General features: G+C 40.9%; 1 protein-coding gene across 1 annotated transcript in view; it reads left to right on the plus strand.

Annotated features, from left to right (window-relative positions):
• EMILIN2 (elastin microfibril interfacer 2) overlaps positions 1-25908 on the plus strand; it is a 30818-nt gene that overhangs the window by 3731 nt on the left and 1179 nt on the right. Inside the window, exons 3-6 of the mRNA XM_084220374.1 lie at positions 10277-10452; positions 12212-14143; positions 19529-19852; positions 20429-20467. Of these exons, the coding sequence (XP_084076500.1) occupies positions 10277-10452; positions 12212-14143; positions 19529-19852; positions 20429-20467 (2471 nt within the window). The remainder of the gene's footprint in view (positions 1-10276; positions 10453-12211; positions 14144-19528; positions 19853-20428; positions 20468-25908) is intronic.

A 25908-nucleotide genomic window follows, 5' to 3' on the forward strand; every position in this document is an offset into this window, starting at 1 on the left:
CTCTTTAGGGTTGTGGCTTGTTTGGACATCCTCTGGTTGCTATAGCTGGTTCAGGGTAGGATGCTGTCATAGCAGTTGTTTGTTTTGCCCTTGTTCTGCAGAGTGTGTGGGTACACCTGGCTGTACCAGAGGTGCACCAGTTTATGGCCCAGTGCTTTGGGGAAAAGCTGTTTCCACTAGTAAGACTTTGATTTTAAAGTCTGAAGTGAACTGAAGTGGCTGAATGTTTTCTGGGATGTTTTCTGTTTCTGTTTTCTGGGATGTTTTCTGTTTCTGGATGTTTTATGTCTTTGCTACAGAACTGCAAACAGGACTTCCCCCTACAAGGTCATAAATTTAAAAACAAAATTGTCTTGGTAAGAACCTCTGGAGGTCATGCAATTCCCTCATAGCCCCCAGCTAACACCAGAACCAGCTTCAAACTTAGATAAGGTTGCTCAGAGACTTGAAAAAAGGATGTTTTATCAGATCTCCGAATTCATGTATCAGCCCCCATTAATTATGCTTAAGTGAGTAAAGATATTTGTGTGCTCAGGTCAGGTCATCTGTCTTTAGCCTGTGAGTTGTGAATTTCATGATTGAGTGTAAGCTTCTCATCTTAACACTAATAATACATGTGTACTAAGCAAGCCCATTATTTCATTTAGAAAATGACGCAGAAAATGATGAATGAAACAATAGGTAAATTAGCAAGACTCTCCAAAACTCTCACGGAGCAATATTTTCCAACTTCTTGTCATTTTATACTTTCAAATGATCATAAATAAGCCCAGTGCCAAACTAGCTTTGGCACTGAAAAAAAGCCCAAGCTTTTATTCATGGCCCAGAAGATTCAAAGCACAAGATTGAAATTACTTTGAGAATGTTATTAAAAGTTTTCTGCATTCATAAACATCAGAACAAATTACTACTTATAAGCAAAACACTGCTTTTAATCAGCAGTATTCTGCATTTATTAACTATATATTACAGGGTAAAAGTGGAAATTTTATGACTGAAAACCCTCACATGAGACATCCAGTTCAAGTTGAAGGGCTTCCTCCATCTGGCAGCCCCAGAATGACCAGGGTGGGGCACATCAGCCCCAGTCTAGGAACATAGAGGAAATCCCCATGTAGTTTTCAACCTTCCAACAGTCCCAATGTAGTTTTCTCTGAGAGTGTTCTGTTGCTAGAAATCAAGCATGCAGATCAGTGTCAGAGTGCTCAGCACCAGGCAGGAGCAAACCTCAGGTATACAAGTCAGCACAGATTGAGCCTGTGCTTGCCACTGGCTTCCAGCAATACATATCTCATAAAAAAAAAAACAAAAACCTTTCAGGATGCACAAAAACCTTGAAGGGAAAGCGAGAGCTGTTTCATGTTTCCCCTCCAAGTATCTATAAAGGTCTTCAGGACTCTCTTTCCAACTTTGTGTATTTTGTATGAAGCAGAATTTCTTTGTACAGGCTCCAGCTAGCTGACTACATAGGGAGGTTAGCCTAGGGGCTTGTGCATTGAAAACAGTAAGGAAACTTAAAAAACTAGAGTCTCCTGGAGTGCTTGTTTGAAAATCTTTGAGATCCTGCTGGGTGTGGTAAGTTTTCCTGGCTGTCTCCCCAAGCCTGAAATTGTGCATCTCTGTCTCCACACACTGAATGCAGCAGAGTCTTTCTTCTCTGTGAACTGGACAGAGAATTTTCATTTCACACATCATTTGAGTTTGTTGTAATAATGTAAAAAAAAAAAAAAAATCCCATGCTGCTCCTCACTTCACATTAATGTGATAACTCAAAGTTTCATTCTTTTCTGGTTTGAGAAATGTGTGACCTGGAGGTCTGGGGCCTCTTCTGTTAAGCACCAAACTGTTGCCAAAGCAATAAATTTTTATTTGCAGGGAGCTGCTGAGCCATTTAGGTGTATTTCATCATAAATCACCCAAATAATCAAGGAACATTTTGTACCATTAGACAGTGGGCAGTGCCACTTTTACACATTGGGAATATTATGACTCCCATCTGACTTCCTTTTTGTATTCACATCTCATCTTTCCCTTCTGGTTCACTTTTAACTTGGTGTCTTGGAAAGTAACAGCTCTCAAAACAATGCTCCATTTTATTCTCAAAGTTGGGGTCCCATTTAATCCCACAGGTTAGCTCTTGTCTTCCTGAAAGTATTGGTTATTTGTTTCATCTGGGTATATTTTCAAATAATCCCTCTGCAACAGCTCTTTCTAGAGCATTCTAGAAAACAGCTTATTTCATGGGCAGAGAAGCAGAAGAGATACTATTGAAGCTCAGTTTTTCAGCAGCAGTGCTCTGCATCCTCGCTTCATCTCTCCTCTCATGTAAGGTGAGAAGCTTGGTCCCTGCTGCTGGGAGAGGCAGGTGATGATGTTGTAAACATATAACCCGTTGCAAGTTGTTCCTGTTCCATCACTGAGCACATCACATTGCCACTCTCCAAAACTTCCCTGAAATCCTTTTGAAAGGGCTGTCTTTTCAGGGTTCTGCTATCCCATTCTGTTTAAGTGGGATTTTAATAGCTCACTGTTGGTCTGTCACCATGTATTTGACTGGCATTTCAGCAGTGTTAATCCCAAGACTGAAGCTGTGCTTTGAGCTTTGCCAGAGGCTGCCTCTGGCTTTGAGTTACTGAAATGCATCCTGTGTCCTTGTTTTGCTGCTCATAAAGAGAGGATGCCTACCTAGTGATAATTTATGAACATTAAGAGTATTAACATTTTAAACTTCTGTGCATTTCCTACTGGACTTTAGTGGTCAGCTTTTTGAAAATAAAATGCTTGGCAGCCAAGAGAGAGTTAGACAGATAGGCAGGTATTTATGATTGTGTGTGTGAAGATATATGTACAAGAAGAAGAAATCACTATTATGAGACAGGGGGTCGTATTTCAAAGTGTGTAGTCCCTTGGTTCTTTCTTCCCACAAAAACACATTTATCTCCCAAGAGAGAAAGTTGTCATTTGAATCTCATCTTATTTTGATAGAAGAATTCCAGCTGAGTGGCATAAAATCCACTGTATAAGTAGTGAACAATGGCACTTTTAGGGGACTTTGAAATGAAACCATCTGGTGTTGCCTGAGAATAGTTGAATGTTTTTGTCTTCTACCAGTTCCTGTAATCTTCTGTCCTTCTTGCTGAGGTAAACACAAGCTCTGCAGTAAAATTCAGCCAGATTCTCTCAGATGTATTGAAAGAGTGTTCAGTGTTGAAGACAACAAAGTACCAGAGACCAGGCTGTAGTGAGCTGATTGGGGCAGCATGGTTGGCTGATTCTTCCCTGGCACCACTAGATGAGATGATAGTTTTATTTAGGGATAGACAAATACAACTTTTTCCTTCCTTGCATGAAGGAGTAGTACAATCACCTGTGCCAGGTCTCTGCCCACTTAGCAATTTCTTCCAGAGGGCAGGCCATCTTCTCCCTTCATGCTTTCCAGGTAGCGTGAAGCCACCAAGTAAAAATAACCAATGGAAAAAAGTACTGAGTCTCTAAATGCTCATTCCTGTTTTATGAAACATTCAGTAAAATTACAGTGCCTTCATAGTCAGATACTAAAGCACTCTTTGCAGTGACCTGGATGGGTGATTTCTTGGGTTTGTTTACAGCAGGTAATTGGGTTCCTGTGGATGCAGATTGCTTTGACTCATTCCCGTGTTTTTCTTTAGTTTCTTCCCTGTTAATCCTCTCAGCCAGTAGCAGTTTTTTGTTCAGGATTTAGATCTGGTACAAATGTTGGCTATGCTATACATGACTGCAAAATTTATTAAGAACTCCCTTGTGGCCCTGTGCAAGCCTGGAGAAGCTGAATCTCCATGGTCATATGTACCAGTGATGCTTGTCATAGCTTAATACTTTCCACAGGAGTGCCTCAAAACTTTGTTTCTCCCAGCACAAAAAAAATTTAAAACACTCTCTTCTTGCTTTTCATTATATATATTATATTTTGATTATTACGTTATCCAAAGGCCTTTGAGGAACTTCAATCTAGATGGCTGTGAGTGGGCCAGGTGCTGGACTAGTGTCTAAGGTCAGTGGCATTTTTCTCAAGATTTAATTGCCCAGACTCCAATGCCTGTAAAGACATTTACTGACCTACTTTATATACATTTTGGAAAGAAAAAATGCCAGGTAAAGGAAAATTAGCAGTGTAAAGATAAGACTTGCTTAAGTCCATCTGTAAGAAGCAGCTTAGTGTCTCTAATGCCAGGTGGAAATGGAAGATTATTTTGGGATGCAATAGGATTCGTTTAAAATAGACTTTTGCTGCATTGTATAGTTGGGATTTATTACAGCCTTGATGGCTTGCTGTCACTCAACACCTAGACTTCTGTAGGTTTATCTATTTGCCTTAAAACATCTTTTTGCTGTTTGCTATAAATGCCTTAGGATAAATTCTTAGGAGAGACACATTTTCTCAAATTAAGCTCATCTGTGGGCTGAAACACAAGCTAGCTGCCGGTGCTGCTGCACAGGGACAAGGTAATCAAAGAACACAAAACAAAGGTGAGATTTGCTTCACCCTGACCCAAACTGTCTGCCCTGTATGCAGAGGGGTGAATCTGAGCGTGGAGCTTAGACGTGCAGTGATGGTGACACAGGTGCAAGTCAGTGTGTCCAGCACACTCTGTAGGTAATAGGATGTAAATGATGACTTTAGGGTGAGATGCAGCCCTGGTTTGACTGCTGGCTTTGTGGACTGCTGCTGGTGGCCTTCATGGAAATACAGACAAATAAAACCTATCCTTACCTACACACCAGGCACCTGAAATCCAGGGGAGTGCTGAAACTCACTGTGACAGACAACTGCTAAAATCTACAAAGATTTTGGTGGAACTAGGGTTTCTGCCACCGTTTGTAGGGAAAACAAATAAGCTTACATGTTTGGAAAGCAAGAAACATGGGATCAACTGGATCTAGTTCAGCGTTCGTGTAGTATAAACAGCCACTAAGGTATATTTTCAGCAAAAGTATTTTCAGCCTACAAAATAAAAAATATTTGGTCAAAATATGATTGCATTTAATTACATCTTCTAGGTCATGTTTTTGGGTGGTGTCTGTATGCCACTTCTGTGCTCCCATTGCAATATATTGGAGATTTGGATGACTGGGACTATATATCTATAGTATAACTGTATAATATAACTTCCAGATGATGCAACTTACAAAGAATGTGTTCTACATGCAATAAAAATGTTAAATAGTGTAGATTTGATATCTTCTATTTTATAAAGACAGAAATTTGCAGGCTGCTGAAGTCATGGGACTTGTTCCAATCACTACAGAATTTTGGACCAACCTTGAAGCTTTATGCTCAGAGTAAACATTTTGTACGCTGCTTATGTAGAAACATGCTGATTCTGTGGTCCCTTCCTCACAGTGAGGATGTGGTGGCACTTATCTCATTGCATTTCCCAAAAGGTTGAATGTTAATATCCAGTTACAGAGCTGAGCCATATGTTTTCCCACCAATTTCATCCAAATGTTTCTGATTTGTTTTATCGCTATTAGGTGACATTCCAAATATCAGTGTTAACTGTTTCCTTCTGTGGTTTAGCACCGTGAGAATACTGTAGCTCATTCCCCACTGAAAATGTCCAGCATTTGCAGCAAACATGGGTTTTTAATTAAGCATTTTCCTATGGAAGTACTTCTCTCTCAAAGAAGAGGAATATTTGAGTGCTGTTATCACCCTGTACGTCTTTATTTCAGCTGTGAAACACTTAAGATAATAAAAGTGGAGGATTGTATTAGCGTTCTGGGTGTGTTTTCTCATTTGATCAGCATGTTGAGTTCATGGTGAAGGTAGAAGACGTGGGTAGTTACAAGCCTGTTGCAGAAAAACTCCTAAAAAACAGTTGTTCTTATGTTCTCTGTTGCAATGAAAGATTAGAGACAGTTGATATTTAACCTTTATTCATGCCTTATGAAAGAATTATTTCAGTATTTAGCTCAATTCATCAAGAGATTATTACCATCATCTTGGACTTGAAGTCCACAGGACAAAGGAGTGACTAGGCACAGTAAATGCTGGTGTGTTATAAGCAACTTCTAACCACATAAGAAATTACTGTTTTTAAAAATAGTTTTCAAGAATACTTGTAAAAGTAATTGTGTTTATTAACACTTATTTGAATAGCAGAAATCCAAGTCAACCAGAGGAAGATTTGATGTTTTACTGGTTTTGAATTGCATTGCAGCATATAAAAGTGTGAAAGTGGAGCCTTAATTTTTAAGATACTTAGGAAACTTTTGTGGACCCTTTTGACAAAATTGCCTCACTAGATAGCTCTGTAAAGATTCACACCTGCCAGATAAACGATGAGAAACTTGATGTTACATTCCAACCATATATCTTTATAGAGAAGGAACATTTTGTCTGTCTGGCTACCTTGAGTACATTTTTTGTGTTTTGTATGTTTGTGATTGTGTATTTTAAGTTTGCTCTGACTATGAGTGAGTAGTTGGATTCAGAATACTGCAGATTTAAATAAAGACATGTTCTAATTTGTATATTGTGATAGTTCCCAGTCTTGTGTCTTTCACATGCATAGAATCACAAATTAGGGATGCAGTCCCTAGGAGAAAATTATGGTTTGTTTTGTTAGAATTGTAACCAACAACATAATTGTGTTCAGTGCTGTTAGACTGCTATATCCTAGCAAAATCCTGGAAGTCTCCAGCTCCTCCACTGAAATTCACTGAGTGAGCAAAGTTCTGACTTTAAAAAGTATTTGTATAATTGAGAAATCCTTGGGGCTGGGTGCATGCTGGTGGCTGCCATTTGTCAGTGCAGCTGGATGGTGCTGTCACAGTGACACCATTCCTTGCAACTTGCGCAACAGTTGTGCTTGAAGAACCTCGCTGGTAGAGAAGCTGTAGCAGCGAAACTTAGATTTTTAAGAAATTTTTATGTGACTGTGTTCAAATTAGGGAAGTACTAGTGGGAGTTCCTGTTTCCTAGCCTTACATGTCTAGTATTCCTGGAGGAAATGGGAGTAGCTGTGTGATTCATTCAGCTGGACTGGCAGTATAGAGAAGTAGCTCTTAGTAAGTAAATCCCAGCTGAATTTTTGAGCCATCCATGAGTATAGCTGTCTTCTTACCACAGTTCAAAGTGTGAATATGAAAGCTGTTCTAGATACAGATTTTGAAATGTTCTGATTCTAGCTTATTTTGGCTCTAGGAGAATTGTGATTTAGGATTCAGGTAAATCGGATTTGATGTACCATATCTGAAAACAAAAGAGTTCCGATTTGTGTTGTTTCAAACTTAAAAGAATTTTTTAGAAGTGGACTGTTTTTCAAATTTTTTTAAAAATTAAATCGTATTTAAGCATTTTATGCCTCTTAGGATCAGGAGGCTATAAAACAAAGAAGAGTGAGAATGTCAAACATGCCTGTTTTTCATTTTTAAGATGGAGTTTAGAAAAGTTTTTAATTTTTGACAGTGGAAAAATATTGTTTGATTTCTTTTTATTTTTTTCCATTCTTTTGTATTTTGTTGTTTCTTAATATTTTTCTGGCTGTTGAAGCTATCTGAAAGTGTCTATATGAATATGATGAATATGACTACAGAGGAGGTGTTAAAAGAGAAAATTGTCAGAAATGTGATGGAAAATCCTCACCGTGTAATTTGAGTGAAGAAGAGCACAATTTACATATAAGTAATTCTTACTCATTTTATAAAATTACTTTAAGCTGTATTCTTAAAACTTTGCTGGGAAAAGAGAGATTTGGCATTTGAAAACGACCAAAATACTGTATTTTTCAGGAAGGGGTTTGGCCCTGAAAGTAAAAAGAGGAACACACACAAAGCTAGGAGCAGTTAAGTGTTTTATGGAAATCATACAGAAGTATGTACAACCATTTCCGGCATGGGAAAACTGATCTGGAAGTTCAGAGTTTGCATTTCAGTAATGTGATGGCTGTGAGAGAGGTTGTAATGACTCTCAAAACCACTTCAAAACACTAAAGTATCTAGCTAATCCTGTTTCTCCTGACTCTAGCAGCTAGCTGGAAGGAAAGGATTCAAACCCAAATTATCTACAGAAGATGTGGTTTGATACTTTAGATAAGGGAGAAAGAAAAGGAAGTTCCTGGGTGGCCAGGATATTGTTCTCCCCAGTGGTGCCCTCTACTTTGCACTCTTCTATTTAATTTTTAAAGCACTTTACCATTGGGATTTCTGTACTTTGTAAACAGGATTCAGCAGATGTTTAAGTGAAAACTGTAGAAGAAACGATGAGCTGGAGTGAAGTCTACAGCTGTTTCATATATGGTGTTCAGAAGGAATAAAAGGATTGGAAACCCTCTCTAGTTTACGTGCTCCAAGTCGGAGTCTGAAAAGCTGACAGGCACAGCAAACCACTGCAGTTATGAGCAGCTCATGGACAGACATACAGCACAGACTGACCCTGCCTCCCTATGCAGATCCACAGAAAAACTGAATCCAGAGAGGCTTATTAGTACAAACTACTCTTGGCCCAGAAATTGTTGGGAAAAATATGATTGTCTCTAGTGAAAGTAGCTTTTACCCTTTAAATGGAAATCATAGACCAAATAACAATGCAAAACAACACCAAGTATTTCCCAAGTGCAGAAATTAGTCCATGTTGTGCCAGGATTGGGAAAGATACATTTGGAATAGAAACAAATTCATAATTAGTAGTTAATAATTTAAGAGCACCACTGCAAGTTTGTTAACCAGCTTACCAAAAAGTGACAGCAAATGGCTGTCAGATGGGGGACATTATATTAAGATTATATATCTGAAATATGCTGAATAAAATTGAATAAAATTTCAGCAACTATTTGCACGTATGGCAGGAGAAGCTTTGAAGAGTAGCAGTAAGCTCACTCTCACTCTGTGACTTCCAGTAGGAAATGTTTCACAGTCTGTAAGATTTACTGCTTTCTATTTGGTAGCTGATTACTAATTTATTTATTATTTTTTTACCGGTTAGGAATTTTGGATGTTAAAAGCATGCCATGTTCAATGAAATTGGTGACTTTTGTGTGATAGCATGGCTGCTATTTTGTCCTGAGTTCTCTCTGTCCCACGATACACTCCCTGTGAGCCCAGCCAGGCTATGTCTGAAACCTATTTCAGAGCTCTTGTAGATTCCTTTGCTGCTGTCCTGCATTTATTCTGCTGGTATTACTGTTTAGGGGCACCTCAGCTGTGAAATGAGCCTGCAAACTGTTCTAATCTGAAATAACCTGAAGGACAAAAGATCTGAAAAAGCCGTAGGGAAATTAGTAAATATGATGCTAGTTTAACTGAGAGAAAGGAATTCATGAGAGAAATTGGGATGACTTACTGTTTCTGTGTGTTCCAAGAATACCATTTTATAGAGCTCAGGTGGCAAATCCCTGTTTTACTCATTTTCCTCATCTCTCAGTCAAAAAAGAGCTGTACCCTAAATTGATTTAGTTTTTATCCAATAGCATAGGCTCTGCTTATGCTCTGCTGGGGCACCGCAGTGTCTGACTGCAGCTGAACATGTGGGATGTGTTTCAGGGGAAGATATGGAAGAAGTCTATGGTTAAAGAGACTTGCACAACCAGAATTAGTTTGTCATTTATTAACTTTTGTGTGGTTAATCAGGGAAGCTCAAGGTTGTATGTACATAATGAGTGTACAGGTTTGTCTGCCAGACCCTCTTCAACTTAACTGATGAAGTGGGGAAGAGTTGGTTTCTTCGTTGGTTGTAGTGTTTCATCTGATTCCTTCTTTCATGTCCTTGTCTGTCTCACACTTCTAGCATTTTGTCCTTCTCTGGAATATCCCTCCCAGCTTTGACTGTGCTGTACATATGGGTTCTGAGGAATGGGTTAAGTGGAGACTGTGGAAACCCAAATGGGGCAAAGCAGGCATAAACATTTTTTGATGTTCAGAAGAGCTCTTGTGGGGAGGGTTCCAGTGAAAAGTTAGAGGAAAAACATTTTGAATTTGTAGTCTAAGACACTGGTGGTCATGGATACTGTCAGTGGTGTCTGATGAGTTGTACCTTCACTTGCCACAACATTTTATCCCTCTACTCATACATGAAAGCCCCTGCTCCATGGCTCCCTATCATGACTGTGTTGAGTGGAGACAGCTTTAAAACCTAGACAGAAACATTAGTTCATTTGATGTTTAAAGCAGAAAATGAATAATGGCTGTAAGTATTTGATTTTCATTATAAAAAGTCCCAAAACCTATTTTAATTTTAACTTAAATCTAACTAGCAGCTTAGGTTATGGATTGTTTAAAATGCTCTCTGTTTTGGCAGATACCGAACGAGTTTCAGACCTCGGTACACAGTTGCATATAAGACAGTGACAGAGCTGGAATGGAGATGTTGTCCTGGCTACAAAGGGGAGGACTGCAGGGAAGGACCTGCAGAAAAGCCAAACACTGCTCGTCGTCCCACAACACCAGCGAGAGCTGCCGTGAAGAAAGGCACAGGTAACTTTTTGTCTGAATTTTGGTATGCACAGTCATGTCTGGTTTCTTGTTTTGTCTTCTAAGGATAAGAATCATTGTGGTTTCTACTGAACTCAGCTGCTGGCAGGTACAAAAGCCATGTGAAAAACTGTGCAGTGGGGAAATAATGGCCAGGCAATAGCAGTCCTGATACAGAGAATTTCCTGAAGGATAACAGAGGAAGGGACTGTAGAACACTGGCTGGAAATGCCAGCTGGCTACTCATGGTTCCAGAAAACCTTTGGGTTAAGACTGTGGGTTTTGTAAGAATTTACAGGGGCTTTTCTTGTGGTTTCTCCAATGTTCAGGAAAAAAAAAAGAATATTACTAAAATAGAAAAAAACCCTTATACTTATTTTAATGATAAAAAATCACGGGGGTTTTGCATAGGGTTCCTTGCAGTTTCACAATGTTTTGTTTGAGACTGTAAAGATATTACAGATTTACATTAGATTATGTACCTTGATAATGAGGAGTAAGGATAAGTGTGGATAAGCTTCTACTTCCAAAAAAATATTTTAAAGAATGACTGATGTTTATTTGTGTAAGATACTGTCTTCTGAAAGGGCAAGAAGGAATGCTGTTACTGCCATATTATGCCTTTTCTCCATTAAGAAAAAATGATAAACAGATGTTTCCTTCTGAAGGACTTTTTCAAACATAATTGGAGATTAGTGTCACATATAGCACTTAGTCAGATTTCCACATGTGTTTTCTGAGTGATGGAATCTATTGAATGACTGAATACATGGTTTCAAACTAGTCCCATAGATTATATACCTGCTTTAAAAATTATCTTTTTAAGTATTTTGTTAGCTGATCTAAAATATTAATTCCAAAAGATGATAATAAAACATGGTGATATTTGTATCCCTCTCCTCTCTTCTAGACAAAATTAAGAGTTGCTTTTGACTTTTCCTGCAGTTTATAATTTCTTGACCTCTGATAATGTTTGTTTTCTGGGTTTTTGTTCTGGATTTTCTGCAGTTGTTACACATTTTGTGTGAATCTGAACATCCAGATTTGTACGTGGCTTTGTAAATGAGGTCCTACTAATGACAAGATTCAGATTCATTAATTGATTTATGATAGATTACAGTTATAAATCTTCTCTTTCTGATTTTCATTCAATGATGATAACTTATTTTAATCTAACACACTTTTGAATGTGTTAATTTTACACTTTTATGTATGTTTTTATTGCCTACTTAAATATATGGCAAATTATTAGGTATTTGCGAAGCAAGTGTATAACTGGAGTGTCTTGCAGAACCCCATGTCATATATGGCATGTATATTTGGCTCCCAAGTCAGTAAAACACGGAAGCACAAACCCACTTCAGGCACATAAATGACTGCCACTGAAGTTTCCAGTGGGAATTCAGGGGAAAATTATTGTTACAGGAGAAGCAGTGGTTCCAAGGTGATGTGTATGGACCTGTATTGGCCTGTTGTATATGCCATAGCTTAGATCCATTGCTGGATAGGAAGAGTGCTTGCCAGTTTCTTTATGGCCACTGTATCTTGGCAGGAATTGGTCACTGTGCTAAAACTCTTTGTTCTGAGGGTTTTGATAACGTATTAATTATAAACAACTGAAAATAAGAACAGAAAAGACAACAAGCATTAGGCAGTTAAAACCATTATTTCATTTTAAAGAAAAGTGAAGTCAACTGCAGCTTATTAAAGCAGGTACCACTGGGAATATTTATATCCACATTTTGTTATTTCTGGGAAACAGATGCAGAACCAACAGAAGCGCCAGAGCCCCCACCATATGAGAAGAGAATGCAGTTTCTTGAGGACGAATTGTTTAGACTTACACGGTCTGTGATTGAACTCCAGTCCTCTGTGGCAGGTGTGAATGAAAACCTGAAGCTGACTGTACAAGAAGATGCTAGCAAGATGTTGGTCACTTGGCTGAACAACCTTTACGACCGCCCGGAGCCTGACAGTGCAGTTGGTGGTGAAACAGACACTATTCAGCTGCCAGGACTCAACAATAAAGATCAAAAAGACCCTTTTATTGATTTTGAAATGGAAGATATAAAAGCTGAGCTAGCTGAGGTCAAAGAAGCCTTGAAGATGAGGAATGATGAGCTGGAGGAGCTGAATGGAAAAGTAAAAGGCTATGAAGGACAATTAAAACAACTGCAGGAGGCAGCGCAAGGACCTACAATAACAATGCCCCGTGACAATATATATCAGGACTATATAGACTCAAAATTTGAGTCCCTCAGGCAAGAAATAATGGAAGGATTTGAGAAGAAAATGGCAGATCTGAAGAACTCCTGTGACTATAAACTAGAGGATATTCAGCAGCAGTACGATGACAGTGAAAATAACTGTGTAGGGATAATCAATCTTATAAGAGGAAAAGAGAATGACTTGAGGAAAGAAATAGATACTCTCCGCACCCAGATCCCATCAAACAACTCCAGCTGTTGCAAGAAGGGCGAGGGAAATTACTTTGACCAACAGATGAAAGATTTAGATACGAAGATTGACAGAATTGTGGAAGCACAGAGGATCTTGAATGTCAGAATAGATAATGAAATCATTCGATTGTCGACCCCAGATCTAGAAGACGTGTTGGCTGAGAGGCTGGAGGAGCTGGATGCAAGGATGAATATTACAGAACGAAACGCTGAAGAACACTGTTTTTATGTTGAGGAGTCTCTTCGCGGTGCTATCGCTGCTGAGGTGGATGAACTGAGAGACTTGTTCGACCAAAAGCTGCGGGCGCTGGAGGTCAGGCTAGGCGGGACTATTTTGGAGATTGCCAACACCACGGACCAGGATGGAATGTTTGTTAATCCCGGGCCTATCTTGCCCAGCGAGGCAGGATTTGCAAATGAGCAGTTGACAGCAGAGATGAATTTCGTGAAGGACAAGCTGCTGTCGCTTGAGCAGCTCTGTGGGCAGAAATGTCAGTCTGCACCGCGAGGTACGGAGGACCTTCAGAAACAGCTAGGAGATTGTAACGACAAGTACAATCACTTGCTTTTGAAAACAGACAATAATTCTGTTATCCTGCAGTCTCTAAATAGCTCTCTTAATGAGAAACTCAACTTAATGAAGGGTAACCAGCGTGACATCCAGAAAATGCAGAGAGACATACGTGTATTCCGATACAATCTAAATGCCGTTGATAAAGATATGAAAAATCTTCAAGATGGCCTGAGTAGCTGCAGGGAGCAGCTTCTGGGTGTCAATTCGACATGCAGAAAAACACAAAGAGGTGTCTTCCGAAAAATTGATCAAATGCAGAGGACATTTGCGAATCAAACTGCTCATTCCAGTGAGAATTGTTGTGGTGAAGTGAAAGACAGACTAGAACAGTTGAATGACCACGTCCTGAATGATCTTAGCAAGTGCAAAGAAAAGACCCAAGGGGTCCAGGAGGGTGTTTCAGATGTTGAGAGCAGAGTCTCACATATTGAAAAAGTCTGTGGCAAGCTGGACTCTGTTTCAGACAGCTTGCAGAATATAAAAGAGGGTCTGAATAAGCACGTGAGCAGCTTATGGAACTGCATCCGTGAAATGAACGGAACTCTAGCATCTCATTCCACTGATATTTCTGGCCTCAAAAACTCTGTCCAACAGTTTCATAGTCAGGTTTCCAAAATCACCAGAGACATTGAAGGCGTGCTGAAATCTCAGCCTGACACAAGTAAGTTTCTTGCTTATTTTTTTACTTTTTGCTTGTTTGTTTGTTTTTCAACTGGCTTTCCTTTCTGAAACTCTTAGAAAAGAACTAAACAAGGGAGGAAAAACTAAATATTACACAATTCCTACTTTATTTTTGCAGTGACTAATTTTGGCTTTTGCTGCAGAACACCAGAGAGTACTTTGAGTGCTTTTAAAAGTATCCTCCAAAAAGAAAAAAAAAAAGAAGAAGTCTTCATGTTTTTATGTTTACTTCGAGCTAGAATAAAGACAGTGGGAAAAGTAATGTTTTAGAATAGTGATTTTAAAGTGAGTTTTTTGTAATAAATGTCTGTATTATGCCAATTCATTTGATTTTATTTTTTTGCTTTGTTTTATTTTGTTGTTGAAGATTATTCTGTATTCCTCAGGGAAGATTGAAAAGCAAGTAGAGAAAAATGAAGTCAAATGAATTCAAATTTATGATAAGAAAGATTTCTTCTAAGTTGTGTTCTTAGCATGAGTTTATGCTTATAATTCACCACCAGCTCTTTGATCTAGAAGTTTCACAAACGAGCTCTGGCATATCTTGGCATGGCAGTATAAGACTTCTGCTTCATAGCTCTCCCAGAAGCTTGCATTCCCACAAGGTCATTGGCAGTACTTGGCACATTCCAGCTGGCAATGTTTTAGCACCTCAGCCAGTGCTGTTAATAGTCCAGCATGTTGGTGCAAATCTACCTGCACATTGTCTAAAGTTTGCCTTGGGGCAGCTGAGAGGATGGGGCACGTTCCCTTTGGCTCTGAGCGCTGGGAAATGGTAACCTCGGCGTGCTGGTGAGCCTTGCCAGGAAGGGTTAGAGACCTTGCCAAGTGCCACTCAGTTCCCTCTGCAGTTCTTGCTCCAAATTCCAGCAGTGGGTTGTTTTCCCGAGAGTTGAAGTTTACAGAAGGAAGCCGAGTTCCTGTTTTCCTGTTTCTCTTAGCATGACACAAAATCATAGGAATTGGAGACTGTTTTGAAAGTGTACTCTTCAGTTGGTTGATGCTTCTGGTTTTAATTCTGTGCACGTATGAGATAAATAAGAGGCCAGTTTCTGTGACTGGGTAAATTTAGAAGAGGTGCTGAGGGAAGAGCCTGTGCACTGATGCAGCTGATGGTGGTTGGGAGAGATCAGATGTGAGATTCTTGAGTGTCTTTCTGGAATGGCCAAGTTGTGCCTCATGGAGGGAAGAATATCCTTCTCACCCCAAGGCAGAGACTTGAAAACCTGCGATAGGTGTGTTTCTTTTGTTTAATTGTTTAAAACCAAATGCATAGCAGTACTTGACACAAAAATCCTTCTGAGGTGAGAGGCTTTCGTGTAAAATTAAAAAAAAAATATTTCTCTTAACTTTAAATGAGGAAGTGGAGTGAAGAAGGACTGCGAATTTCACATAATTCTTTTGCTGTAATTTTGACTTAAATTCTGCAGGGTTAGGACCTTTATCCCTAGATCTTGCAGAAGCATCCTAGCTGCCATTAAAATAGAACATGATGTATCTGTGTAATCCTGCTTCTCATCCATCTTGCCCAAGATTAACTAGCACTAGGGACCAACATTGGAGAAAGGCCCGAGATACATACAAGTAGTAATCTTTCCTCTGCTGTTTGAAGCAGGTGCTCAAGCAACCTCATGGGTTGCATTTATCAGCCCCTTTACAATGTATGAAAGCATTAAAAAGCCTCTGCACACCTGGGTTTCCATAAAATAATACCCTTTCAGGGCAGACCCCTCCATCCACCACTGGGTGTTAAAAGCCTGTGGAAGGAGGCTGCTGCTGGGTCTGGGGTGCAGGCACTCTGAGCATCCCTTGCTGCTCTGGGGTGCCTCTGAAGGATTCGCAAAGCACACACTGCAGTTCCCAAATGTTTCCAATTACAATAACACTGTCTGGCACGGCAGCCTGAGTAAGTTTTGATGGCAGGAGTTGCAGAAAGATTTTGGCAGAAGAGCCTTTTTTGGAAGTGATTTTGGGAACCCTGTTACGTGAGTTGGGGTATGACTTTAACTATTTTTACATTTGTGATCTCCAGCCTGGTCTGCCGTACCAGCATTATTTGACAGGAAGACCTGAACTTGGATCAGTGGAGAGTTTCTTGTGCACAATTTGCCAGCATATCGTAGCATTCAAATGATGTCATTTGACTTCAGAGGGGCCGAAACAGAAACGAGTTGTTGCTAATAAAGTTGTTGAGGGCAGTAAGGCAAGGATGTGCTGCAAGAAATAAAACATAAAATCTTACCAAGCAGTGTAAGTGTAGCAAAGTCAAATGACCTTCGTCTTAAAAATACGGCTGTATTATCTTCCATATTTTTTATTCAGGGGTTTCAAATGCCTCAATCCAAGCTAACAAGCCAGCTTAGCAAATGACTGTGTATCAGATACAAACCCAGAGACTGGAAATGTGTTTAATTTGTTGTAAGTCCCGGTGAAGATGTTGAAATGTCCTACAGCACACAAGGCAGTGGTGACAGCAGGCAGTAGTTTGCTCTAAGCGTTCAGGGAACCATGCATGATGTGCTCTCCAAGGTAAAAGGATCCAGCAGCTTTCCATCCACATTAAATGGTGCCTTCCCCCAGCTCCACGTCTGCTAGTCTAACTTATTCTCATTGCACTCTGTTTCTCTCTCTGTGGGTGAGTTTGCTCTCCAATGGCACAAGGCTGAGAGCCGTGCTAAAGTTGGCCTCTGTTAAAGTACTGCCTTTTTGTATAGATATCCATGAAGTTTTCCAGGAATCAAAAGTGGGGTCTTGCAGCCAGATACCGTGCTGGGAATGCAGTTTGCTTTGCTTACAGGTATTTGACCTGACCTGCAATTCCTGTGCTGGTTGTCTGTGTAGCAGGGTTTTGAAACCAACAGCAAAATGTTGTCTGATGAAGTGGCCTAAGAAACTGAATGTGTGCTCTGCATTACAGCATGGATAAAATGCAACGTAAAATTTTTAATGCTGTAGTGTGAATAGTCATACAGTCAATTCCTCTGGGCTCCCTGTGAGCTTGTGCACAGTGCTGCTTTCTAACAGAATTGTAAAATCCCCTTGGTGTCTATAACAAAATTCAAGTGAGGTCTTTCGGGCTTCTTGTGAGAGCAGTCACAGGTTCCTTTGCTCTCTAGTTAGCTTTATGTACTTAATTTCTGTGTGTTTTGGGGGCTGAGGAGAGCACCAGAGGATGCTGGTATGTGATGTGGTAACCACATTGTCACTCACAACAGTGGTGACAAGCAGAGCAGCAAGGATGCTGCTGCTTAGAACAGTGTTCCTGTCCCTGTGTAAGGATCTCAGCTCTGTCCTTGCCTTCCCAGATAGATGGGAAGATGATGGGAAGATCGTGTTCATGGCCTGCTCAGCAAAGTTCAGGCAGATCTCTACTCACACATATCTGATTGCTTCCACTTGAAATTGTGCTTTAGGCCAGTAATTCTGGATTTAGTGTTATGGAGATGGGACAATTCTGAAATATTGCAGCATTCCTGCTGCAGGCAAGGAAGCAGTTTGTTCAGGATATGGGATTTCAGCAGTTGATTGTTATTTGAAGGTCTAGAAAAACGAGCAGAGAAATGTATTCATTTTCCCACTGTCATCCCAAATAATTGTCTTAATGAGGCTTAGCATAATTGACTCAAAAAATGACAAGTGCATGCATCCCAAGGTAAAGTGCTTTGTCAATTTGTTTTTTCAATGAGGTTAATCTGAAGATTTTAGCTGAAGGTCTAAATCAATGCTTCTGTGGGCAAAAGTTGTCTTACAAAGCAAATAATTCCGTTAAAAAATTCATTTTGATACCTTGTGGACAGAGTTACTGAGTGAGCTTCAGCCCAGCTTTGTGGTGCATTGCCTCTATGAGTTTCAGTTCTCCTGATGGTTAAAAGTCAGCCAGCAAAGATCAGGGAGTTTTTTTCCTAGCAGCCATATCTAGCAAATGAATGCAGGTGGTGTGAGACTGCGACTTCAGGCAGCCTCCCAGTACTCCTGAAGGCTTATGTGGGCTTTTATGGGAGTGAAAACAAGAAATGAAATTCACAAGGGTGAAGTGCAGGTGTTGAGTAGGCACAGAACAGCTCCTGGGTTGCCAGTGATGCTGTCTGCCCCCCAGACACGTGCTGGAGACAATACCTGCACAAGTCTGTGGTAAGCTCGTCCCCAGATGTGCAGAGTAAGGCTCTCCTGGGCTCCCCAGACACACACCAGAGCCAGGGGAAACCAGATGGGCTTGCCCTAGCCACTGGTGAATTTGCCTCAGCTGATTTTGGACTGTACTGAATTGAAGTGTTTCATTGTGAGCACCATTTCGAGAGGTGGTCTCTGCTGGGGACCCTGGCAAGCATCTCTGGTATGTGACAAGTTGTATCAGATAAATTTTTAATGGGATGTTTGCCCCGTTTTCACAGAAACTCACATCCATCCCTGCACCTAAAGACATGTTCTAAAAATGCAACCAAAGTAACCTATGCTGAAGTTTAATTTAGCATGAAACTCTGTTTATTCTGTGCAAAAGTTGTCATTGCATGTGCTAAAACCTACACATTTGTAAATTTCTGCTCTTAGTGTAAGTGTAATTCAGCTTTACTCTTGGGAGGGCATTGCATCTAGAACTTCATTTTTATGGATTAACTAGAATTCCTATAAAGGGCTCAGAACTTGACCAGATACACAAGTGGAACCGTGTCAGTGCTGTTCAACCCTGATGTCATATGTGTTGGCTGCCTCGGTGGAAAAGTTTTTTAATGCTATCTCTTCGATTTAAATAATAAAGAATTTTCCGGTACATTATATCTTTGAGTTCTGCCATTATGGTCAGAAAATATTAGTCATGGAAGTGCTAGGATGTTTAAGTTTGTTGCTTTTTAAAGTAAGGGGAAAAGCCTCTTAAGTCACGTTCATTTAGTGATGTTTTTTGCTGTGGATAACTTTTTTTATGATCATGCTAGAGGGACAGCCTTGTGCTAGGAGTTGTGGGAGTAGAGAGTCGAAAGGAAATGCAGTGGGTGTCAGGGATTGAGGAGAACAGAAGCGAGAAGGGGGGGAGAGAGAGAGAGAGAGAGAGCACGGTCTGGAATGAAAGTACTGCTGGGAATGAGTGTGATGCTCTGCCTGCTTGGTGCAGAAAGGCCAAGCTGGTGTAACAATTGAATGAATGTTCACAGGTTGATTGCTGCTTGTCCTGTCCCCAGAAGGAGTGGAGTCTGTCGTACTTCAGGGCTGGAACGGCTTTTAGCCAGTGCAGTCCTGGGTGCAGGGAGCAGGTGGCCTCCAACTGATCCCTGTTTTATTTTGAAGCATTTATTATGCAAAACCATGCAAGCTTATGTTCTATTTTAGGCAAATAATTTCGTATGTTTCCTCCTCTTTCATCGTGTCAAAGGGCGACCAGAAGTACCGCAGCAGCCGCGGCCGCCCGTGCAGCCCCAGCCTGGCGTATCCCTGCTGCCATCACGGCCCAGGATGTTCCCCCCACGGCAGAGGATCCCCCTCCTCCCACCACAGCTGAGACCTCCTCCACGCCCAGCTCTGCCAGGGTCAGCAGTCGTGCCCCTTCTGCCCGGAACAACCGGCATCATCCTGGAGACGGGGGAGGCAGGACCTCCCGGCACGGTCCTGATGTCTGGGAGAGGGAGACTGGGAAGTGTGGATGGCCAGGCTGGCCAGAGCACCATGCCCATTGCTGAAGGGTATGCTGGAGCGCCAGGTGAGAGAGCCAGGCTGGTAGTGCATCACTCCTGAGTGCAATGGATGTGTCAGGTCTCGCTGGAGAGCTGACACCGAGATCTGCTGGGCTTTACCAGCCCCTTTTGGCCTTTCCTGGCCAACACCCCCGGAGGCTGTGTCTGTTGGGAATGGGTTTTCAGCGGAGATGATTTGTGAATGGGCCTCTGCAGCCTCCAGCTGGCTGCAGAAGTAGGGGAAACGCACTCAGTGCCAGTTTTGCTGCCTTTCCAAGGATGCACAAAGCATGAGGTCAACAGAGATGATGTAAAACCCCTGGTAACTACAGCAGTCTTTGCCACTAGGGAAACTTAATTTCTTTTTTTCTTTCCATAATGCTTGCGGTGGATTTAGTACATTGGAGTAATAACTGGGTTCTCTTTGCCATGACCACCCCAGTTTAACAAAAACTGAGCATTTCACAGGAGACACTACTTAATGGCTGTTTTGGTGGGTTGCTCTTCAGTAACCAGGGATGCTTTCTAGAGCACTGAGGTGATATTTGGTCATAATGTACTCTGCTGTGTACTGAGTCACACATATCACTTTTCCTTTGTAGGGTATCCAAAGCCATCTCCTTCTGCCACGGATTCACAAGGTAAGGCAGTTGTTTCCTAGAAATGTTTCACATGGGTTCTTAACGTTTATTTGAGTCCCTGGGAGGTGGCTGAGAGAAAAAAAAAGTGTGTTAATTTTTAGTATTTAAGTTTAGCATTGAGGAAAATCAAATCAAATTTTGCTAGACCTGAGCAGTAAAACATAACCTGTGTCTTTTGAAAACATGGGGGTGGGGAGAGGAGTCTACTTAATTCACTGTGTGTTTTTTAAATATGGATAATTTGTATTTTCTAGCTAATGTCAGTATGCACCTTTCTGTATGCCTTCTAAATGAGAAAAGAAATAGATATTTATGATGATTTTATTATTTCTTTAATAAAACATGAATAAGGCCCAAACTAAGATCTTGAATAACTTGCTGGCACCTTACCCTAGTGCATGAGGTTGTTCTCTTGGGAGAGCTTCTGGCTTTGTTACAGTCACCACGGCTCAAGTTCCTGACTTCAGCAAAAGCAGAAGTGCTGCCCCTGACAGCCGCTGACTAAAATGATTCAAAATGCAGTTTTCTCAGTTTGCTGGGGTGCTTTTTCAAAAAAAAAGTTAATATCACAATTTATTTAAGAATTTATATGATGAACAGGTATAAAATTTATGTGGGACATGCTGGTTGGCCTAGATAAATATGTTGATTGGGTGCTGCCAGCAATGCAGTCTCATACTCAAGATATTATCAAACCCTGGGGAATGGTATCCTTGATCAAAGTATTTCCACATCCCCTTCAAAAAAAAAGTTATTTCATCTAAATTTGTTTGAGGAAATATGGGCAATAGATGGAAGTAAAACATAAGGCCTTTATGGAATTAAAAAACCTACTGCCCCAGGATTTAGTTTGATGGCCATAACAAAATCACAAATACACTTCATCAAGAATGATCTGGGGACTGACAAAAAAAGAATTGTAAAGAGTTCGTGCTCTCATTGTGATATTTATACCTGCTAATTAAAATTCCATCATAGCCTTAAAGCAATCTTTTTGCATTTGAGGATTGTGGTGGTAAGAACAGGCAGCAAGAGATGAGGTTTCTGGAAAAGGATAAGAAGTAAAGAAACATTTGTTTATCTTGATGCCAGCAAAGCCAGTATAGATGTCTAGATTTCTGTGATAAATGGATTTCCTGGGGGTTTCTTCCCATTGCAATTTACAGAGAGCAGTGTTTTAATAAGTTTATGCTAAAACTGTGTGAAACAGTAGGTGGATGTTAGAAGTGTTGAAAAGGCAGGAGTGCGCCCATCTGCTTGGTGGAACATGTTGGTGGAACAGTTGCCTCCCTGGGATCCAGAGGGAGGTGGGTTTGACCAAGGAGTTCATTTTCCTGATCCATGCCACTGAATACCTATCTAAATACAAGATATTCCTGATGGTCTGTCCTTGAATCCCCAGTGTGCCCTGCAGACCTCAATGGCAGGAGCACATGGCCTTAAGCTGCACCAGGGGAGGATTAGGCTGGACATGAAGAAGAGTTTCTTCCCAGAAAGGGTGATTAGACTTGGGCATGGACTGCCCAGGGAGGTGGAGGCACCATCCCTGGAGGTGTTTAAGGATGTGGCACTCGGTGCCGTGGTTGGCACGGTGGTGTTCAGTCATAGGTTGGACTCAATGATCTCAGAGGTCTTTTCCAGTCCAGTTGAGTCTGTGATTCTAAGTGTCAGTGTCTGATGAGGAGAGAGCATTCTGGGACAGAATTCAGCAGTTAACAGTGCTGTGGAAATTAACAGCTGGTGAAGGGAAGATTTTTGGTTTATCAGAGGAGGAACTTACTGTGTAAATAAGGCATCAAGGAATCCTTACTCTCTCATTAGCTCTGGACAACTGCTTGTGATGTCTTTGGCAGTTTTTGCTCAGTGCATCTTGTAGTACTGAAATTCAAATTTGGAAGATGATCAGACCTTCTCGTACTATAATTGCTAATATAAGAAGCTTGTACTATTAAAATGGCCTTCTGAGTACTCTCATTTCTGTTTCTGAATAGCTTCTGTTATATAAAAACACTGCTCAGGAAGAAGGGCAGATTGAGGGCTCCAGTGCTCCAATTCTGTCTCCTGGGACTAAAGTAGCCCACTTTCGTGTTTTTCTTGAATGCTGAGGCATGATTTGCATCTTTTCAGTACCAGAGTATTTCTTGATTTTTTTTTTTTTTTTTTGATTCCTTAGCTATGTGTAAGGAACAGTAGGTAAGTGCTGGAGCAATATTCTCTTGCTGCAGTGTGAAAGGATGGAATTGTAAGAGCAGACAGATATTACTAACAGACTCAGCAGGAAAGTATGTGTGTCTTCATAATACACCAAGATATCATCCACATCAGAATCACTGTGACTTAGCAGAGCAGCTTCACTGAGCACTGGCTCATGAAAATTAGTGTGGTGCTGTGCTGCATGGCCAAGCCATAGGCAGGAGGAATGTTTCTGAAAATGAGATGTTAAGGTCAAATTGGAGTGTTTTAAAAAAATTAGGCAGGGAAGTGATAAATTGCTTGTATTTTTGTCCCATTTGCTCTAACTGAAATTACACACTTTGCCCTCATTTAGATTTAGGAGTACTGACCATCTGTGAGAGGAAATCTGGCAATCCTCCTTACTCCTGCTGTATCCAAAGGACTCATAAGTGCCTACTGACAAATGAATTATGTACTTAGTCTCTCTTCTGTGTCAATCTTAAAGAATCCTCATTCCAGTTGCTGAGCAATTGTCCACAGCACCTTCACATTGTTATTTTTTTATCCTTTCATCTTGATAGCAAATGCCTATGCTGTGTGCTGTTTTGTTTTGCTTAATGATCTTTTTCCTTTTCCTTCCTGGCCCTTGGGCTCTGTGGGAGGCATGAACTGTGCTTGGAACCAGGAGCACAGCTAGCAGATGGGTGGAAGTAGATGTAACCTGACAACGGCCACCCATGCATCTTCTGTGTTTTTGACTCAGAATGCATTACAGTAGCACAGATTGCCAAGAGCAGACTCACCTGCTCCTGCTAACCTGCATGTGTAATATCTCGAGTGAAACCTTCTTGAATGCATCTGAAGTCAAAAGAGCTTCTTCCTCCCCCAGAAAGGAGGGGAAAAACTGTGGTTGAAACTTTTGTGAAACGTTTTGTCTGACTAGCAGTTTCTTCATCAGAGCTGTGCCTGTGGCTCACAGCTTTAAAATGCTTTAGTTTTGTGGTTTTTTCTGGTGCTTATACTTCCTCAGTATTGACTGCTTAAGTGATAGTAAGTGTCCAAGGCTGGACCTTCCTTCAAGAATCCGAACTTTGATTTTTGCATGAAGAAAAGTGTTTGCAAGAGGGGATATGTAGAAGGTGGTGCAGCCCTCTGTAAGGTTCTGCAAAAGCACTGCTGAGGTGTTGGTAGGAATTGTGAAAACTTCAGATAGGCACAACTGCATCTAGAAGGCGGGAAGAGGGGAAGAGAGCACAGACACACTGCGTCTTTACTCTTGTGTGTCCTTATATCGCCCCCTGAACTGATCTACAGCATATTTAGACAGGTTTAAGATTTCTCCTGTGAATAGACACATATGGTGGGCTAAACTCAGCTGCAGATCTGGAGCAATTTCATCAGCTTAGCAACAAATAGTTACTTCTAATAACTATTCTAGCAATTAGTGAAGGAAAATCTTGAAGGAAGCTGTGGAGAGCGAGGGCAGGAGTCACTCCTTTATTCAGATGACACCAACCCAAACAGAGCTGTTGCTCCTCCAAAGCTGGCAGTGTTTCTGGGCAGGCGACATGTGGTTTGTTCCATTTTGCAGTGGAACAAGGGAAAGAAACAAGGTTTCTTCAAGGGAAAGAAACCTTTAAAGTGAGCCAACAATTTGAGGTGTGTTTTCAGTTAATTTCAGTCTCAAGGTAAGCTGAGAGTAGCTTTCTGTGTAAGTAGCATTGTGTTAAGGTGGTGGAGCTTTACAGAGGCTAAGTAACTAGGCTTCCTGCAATTAATTTTGGTCCTTTCAAATAACCTCATTTAGCTTGCAGGAGCACCTGCAGGCACAGGAGTAATGAAAAAGGGCTTCTGTCTATCTTCTGAGCTTGAGACAAAATGCTGAATAAGAAGATTTCCAAAGATACATGAGGCAGCTGGTTACCAGCCCCTGAGGGAAATCAGTGTAGTTATCGGCCAACTCTGAAGTTGCAGGCATGTCTTCCCCTTTGCCTTCCCCTCCCCACCCCCCAGGCTGAGTTATTCAGAAAAACAGTGGCTAGCAGAACATTTGTATATCCACATTTTAGATGAAGTCATGTGAATTTTTAAACTTCAATTTTTAAGCAATATCATCTGAATTAGACTGGATTTTAGGAAAAGTGATTTTACCCAGAGGGTGGTCAGTGACTGCAATGGGCTCCCCAGGGAAGTGATCACAGCACCAAGCCTGACAGAGTTCAAGAAGAGTTTGGACAGTGCTTTCAGGCACAAGGTGTGATTGTTGGGGTGTCCTGTGCAGGGCCAGGAGTTGGACTTAGGTGGTCCTTCTGGGTCCCTTTCAATTCAGGATTTGATGAATTTAGCATTTGTTGCTGATGGGCATCTCTGATTGAGAGGGAGAGGCCAAACATTAATTTTAAGGAAAGCAGAAGGAGCAGGGTGAAACAGCAGCTGTGGACTGCAACAAACAACAAACTTTATGGCATTTGTTGTTTAGCTACTTGCCCAGACAAAGCAGCAGGAGTTGACTCTAGCATTATGTACTGCCTTAAGGAAAATGTTTAAAGGGCAGGTATTTGGAATGGGACTAATAAGTGACTGAGCACTGAACACTTGATATTGTCAGTCTGTTAAAAGTAAAAATTCATCTTCATTGTCCAAATTGTATTTAATCTAACTCAGTCTAACAGCAGTGTTCATCTAGCAGCTGGATAGCCACTGTAAAGTACCTAAGTGTCTGTTGGATCTGCTGAGAAAAGAAGAAAAGATTGTCAAGTGAAAAGTCCCCCAAAAGAGAAGTGCTGGAGAGAGACAAAAGGTTCTCTTTGCATTAATATGGAAGTGTTATATGTTCTTATAGCCATTTTCAGTGGGCTTTGGCAGAGAAAGTGGGAGAGCTAAGCTGTGCACAGCTTCTCAACATGACAAAGAAAGGTGGCACAAACTATAATCTCTAGCATTCCTATGAACGTTGTGATAGTGATTCTGTCCTGAGAAAGGTCTTGGGCAGAAGCATTGTTGAATTGAAGGGTGGTAGGATTTCCACTGCCAGCATTTACTAGCCATGTACTGTTTCCTTAGAACAGAAAAAAAAAAAACAAACCCAAAACAAACTAAAAACCTGTGGCCAAGGCAGGAACTTTATGTTGCTCAGCACACTTTAAGGTGAGACACCTGGGGCCTGGGCTAGCAACATGTATTCTGCTAATTCTGGCATCCTGCAATTGATAGGATTAGTCCAAGTGGAGTATGTGCAGGAACAGACAGAGGATTATAAAGCATCC

This window comes from Fringilla coelebs (genome assembly GCF_963513975.1).
Source record: "Fringilla coelebs genome assembly, chromosome: 1".
Taxonomy (NCBI): domain Eukaryota; kingdom Metazoa; phylum Chordata; class Aves; order Passeriformes; family Fringillidae; genus Fringilla; species Fringilla coelebs.